The sequence below is a fragment of the Haliotis asinina genome, chromosome 15, assembly GCF_037392515.1.
Source record: "Haliotis asinina isolate JCU_RB_2024 chromosome 15, JCU_Hal_asi_v2, whole genome shotgun sequence".
NCBI classification, from domain to species: domain Eukaryota; kingdom Metazoa; phylum Mollusca; class Gastropoda; order Lepetellida; family Haliotidae; genus Haliotis; species Haliotis asinina.
Window position 1 is genome coordinate 41,705,626 of NC_090294.1, and position 4,502 is coordinate 41,710,127.

General features: G+C 39.9%; 1 protein-coding gene across 1 annotated transcript; it reads right to left on the reverse strand.

The window, feature by feature from the left end:
* Positions 1–1,473: 1,473 nt before the first annotated feature.
* On the reverse strand, positions 1,474–2,628 carry LOC137264814 (uncharacterized). Its single transcript, XM_067800146.1, has one exon. It carries the CDS (start codon positions 2,626–2,628, stop codon positions 1,474–1,476), a length of 1,155 nt encoding a protein of 384 aa, XP_067656247.1.
* Between the last annotated feature and the right edge of the window lie 1,874 nt (positions 2,629–4,502).

The window sequence follows — 4,502 nt, forward strand, 5'->3', positions numbered from 1 at the left end:
TCAGTGGTACCCAGCACCCACCACGAGGAGGTGGCCGTTTACGGGTGCCCCTGAATGAAGGAAAAGAACTAGCATGGCTTGAAAGTCATGAACTTGTTCACTTTACTTGTCCCTCTGAGAGTCTGTACGTAAGTCCCCCAAACATTTCATGTACGTTTAGACTTCAACTGTTTTTAATCGTAGTATATGTGTATTTTTAATTTTTGGATAGATGTGAAAAAATTGCTAACAGCTGAGGGGATGATGTAAATCCAGCTAGGGTCCCTGCAGGTAGCAAAGGTACTGTAAGTCCCCATGGCCCCTAGTATGGTGATCTACCTTCAGTTGTTGGCAACTATAGCCTGACTGTATGTTGTATTGTCCGAATAGTGCTATTAGTTTTTAAGTTTCCACAATAGTTTTAATCCCATTTGTGATATTCTAGTTGTTTTACTGTCCCCCGATGACAGGTTTTTACATTATCCATATATTTCATTTCAGTATTTAACGTCCTCGTCACGATATGGCTGAAATATTGCCGATGTGACGTTAAATATTAACTCACTCACTCTGAGAGTCTAGCATGTCCATACCATCAAAAAATGTTATTATACCTACCACTGTTTATCGTCAGCGACGAAAGGAATGGTGTTAATCCAGGTGAGGTCATGCAGGTGATAAAAGAACCATATGTCTCCGTGGTCCATACTGGTGGCATTTGCTAGTGATCCACAATTGACCAAAAGAGAAAACGTGATTGTAGATAAGTGCCCGAAATGTTACAATTAACGTTATCTAACGCTGTTATATGAGACTGGCACCAAATCAAATTTAAAATAATAATAATATATCAGAATACAAATATTTATCTCATTTTTTTATTTCACTTTCTCAGTAAAGTACAAAATTCTAGTACTTTTTGGTAATCCCATCTGGGATTCGAACCCGCACCCTCAGAGTCAGGCACCTAATCGCCAGCACACAATGTTAGACGCCTAGCCCGCTCAGTCACCGCAAATTCCACATGAGCGTGAAATCCCAAATATCACATATGTTGTGTTACATAAATTTAAATGTGTTGTGCCTGGTTACATGTATTTGGTTATAGGATTCAATGATATACTACAGGGTGCATGGTTAGAGAGCTTTTCAATTTAACCATGTGAAGAGGAGTGAAAGAGAAAAAAACAACAGTTATCAAAGCAATGTGACTTCATTTCCTGATTACAGGAAGGGTACCACAGTTACAAAATTCCATGAAAAGCGTTCATAGTAAGGAAATGAATAATGGCATTCGGATTATTATATTTCATCTCCTTAATGACGAGGCACTAAACAGTCAATATCTAGAATGATGCTGTCTTCAAAATAAAGAAGTTGATAACATAGATGAATTTGCAAAGCGCTTGTAATATAGACATCATGTTTGTTCTAAAGCACTGGATTGACTTAGTTTGGGGTGTGGTATCTGAATAGTTTTTCAAAGAATCAGTCTCAATCCTTGATGATGAAGACATAGCAGAACACATTGTCGTCCTTGAAATCCTCTGGGCTCCTATTTTGGATCACTTCCTCCACCTGAGCATAAAATTCATTCACAATCAGTTCTTTCTCATCTTTACTTCTAGTTCCTGAAAGTCCTGTCAGAAAGGCACTGTTGCTCCAACAGCGATTGGCTGACACGTATCGTCTGGCAAATTCAACCCTGTCATCCACGCCTTCCTCTTCCTTCCTTTTTCTCCATTCCATGTACATTTTGCAAGGAACGAATACCTGTTTAGCTGATAAAAGACGTAAATTGCTTTTACTTACTTTTGAGTCAGGATCGTCAAATGGTGCTTTCAGTAGAGTTAAACTCTTGTCACAAAGTGCCATATTTGTATTCATGAGTTCATGTTGGGAAATCTTGCCAATATCGTGGAATGATTTCCACACCGTATTCAAAATTGACAAGAAGTTTCCACTGGTAATCTTTACTTCTCCTGATGAAGTGGTGTAATTGGTAACTGTAGACACAACCAATAATCCCCCTTTTTTCAGCTCACGACTTCTCAAGATAAGGAATTTTTCCCAGTCCTCTGAAGCTTGTTTCTCGAGCAGATACCTGGTACCATCATCTGTTTTTGGAAATGAGAAAATGTCGTTCTTATTAACGGGAGGTTTTCCAGAAAGCCAGTGTACAGCTACTCCACTGTATATTATGTGCATTGACTCCGCTGGGACACACTGCTTGTAAAAATGTGTTCCCGATGCAAAGGCAAAGACGTTCTCGATATCCTGGAGGTAGGATGATGGTTCAGGGATTAGACCAGAAAGACGTCTAAATAGGGAGTTGAAGTCGTTGGTCTCTTGGTCTTCATAGATAATCTGGAACTGCACATTAGGGCCATGGTGCTCTTTCAGTGTCTCAATTAGCTTTCTCATAATTGCCATGGAAGCTGTACCATCGGCAGTTCCATAGTCGCCGATACTGTATACGGAGGTCTTGTCAGGGAATGGAACATTTTTAGCAAGCTTCAAGACGTCATTCGTTTGAAAAAGGACTGAATATCTGTCCGAATTTGCCACAAGGTTAGCACCATAAGTCCCCATGCCTGCCTCTCCATATGGCAGATGAGCGCCATTGTCACAAATATTACTACCTGCCATATTATTTAAGACTGATCTTTCAATGTTTTGGAGATATCGAGATGAAAACTGGCTATTTTATACAGCAGGCTGTTGTCGACTCACGTGACTCAAGGAGGATATTGTTACATCAATTACGCATTTCACTGTCACAGCAGCGTGTCTATGAATATCTGGTGGCAACAGGCGAGAAAAATAAAATTCTGTTATGACTTGTTTCATGAAACAGGCCAGAATGTGTGTGCAAGCGAGACTCACTTATTTGCCCGATCATTACTAATGTCTTTTGATGAATGACAATTATTGAAAAATGTTCTTCATATAAGGAGAAGATTAGTAGCAAACTTTGCATGGAATCTTTCTAACAAACAAGGAAACCTTTCACCCACTTACGAAAAAAGCCATACAGTAATGGTTGCAAAGTAACTGGCTGTACAAGCTTGATATGGGTCATTTTTCGTCGTGATAATTCTTGACATGTTACAAAATATAAATATGAAAGTAACATTGCAGTGACCCTAGTGCTATATTTGTGTTCACGAATTCACTGTGAGTAATCTCACCCCCGTAGCGAAATTGTTTCCACGCTGTGTTTGGAACTGACAAGAAGTTGCCACTGGTAACCTCTACTTCTCCTGTTGAAGTGGTGCAATTGCTAGTTGTAGACGCAACCGATAAACCGCCAGCTCCCGACTTCGCAAGATATGAAATTTCTCCCAGTCCTGAGAATGTTTTTCAAGCAGATACCTGGCATCACCGTCTATATTTGGGAATACGAAAATGTTGTCGTTATTCACAGGAGGCTTGTTCCTGTGTCAAAAGCAAAGGCATCCTCCGTATCATGGAAGTAGGATGATGGCTCAAGGATGAGACCAGAAAGGAGTCTAAACAGGGAGTTGAAGTCGTTAACAACTTGATCCTCATAGATAATCTGTAACTGCACATTAGATCCATGGTGCTCTTTCAGAGTCTCGGTCAGTTTTCTCAGACGTCGGATGGAAGCTGCACCATCGGTAGTTCCAGAGTCGCCGATGTTGTATACCGAGGTTTTGTTTGGGAAGGGAACATTCTTAGCAAGCTCCACGAAGTTACTCGTATGACGGAGCGTAACGCTAGGTTAACACCATTATTCCCCATGCCTGTTTCGCCATATGGCAGGTGAGCGCCAGTGCCACAAAGATTGCCCGCTGCCATATTATTTGAGAAGGCCTTTCCCCCCAAGGAGACTCAGAGATAACAGCTGTTTTAAATAGCAAACTGATCCCGACTCACATGACTGGGTAGGATATTTTTACATCGCGAATGCATTACACTGATCCAGCAGCGTGCTTGTGTTGTTACGAATATCAGACTTTAGTCAACAAATCCTGACACTGCTACTCTTGCACTTGTGGGAACTGATAAGGTGAGATAGCTCCACCAAATCTGTTTTAATATTTCACAGTGGTTCTACCCAAACCATAGATACATGACAGTAATAGAGACAAACATAGATTTAGGAGAGGCAAGCAGGCCTCATATTTGACATTTGACAACCAGACAATAAAATTGACATGTTACTTGGATATGATCTGTAAACATATCTTTCAACAAATTGAATTTATTGACATTTCAGAAAGTAATATGATATTTGGAATATAATTTGATATGTATTTTGTAACAAGTGGTCATTTTAGCTGTGATAACAAGAGGATACTATTTAATTGCATGTGCATTATACTGTTCCAGCAGCGTGCTTCTGTTGTCATAGTAATAAATCTTTGTACTGTTATTCTTTCCCTTGTGGGAGCTCGAATGGCGGGAGAGTTCCAACCAAACTGTTTTGATAGTTTACACTGGCATCATGTTTTCATGACCATAGTTTATTGAATATTGCATATATTATTATGTAAGAA

Bases quoted from the DNA above. Each gene is read 5' to 3' on its own strand.
- LOC137264814 (XM_067800146.1), bottom strand. From the start codon at position 2,628: ATGGCAGGTAGTAATATTTGTGACAATGGCGCTCATCTGCCATATGGA.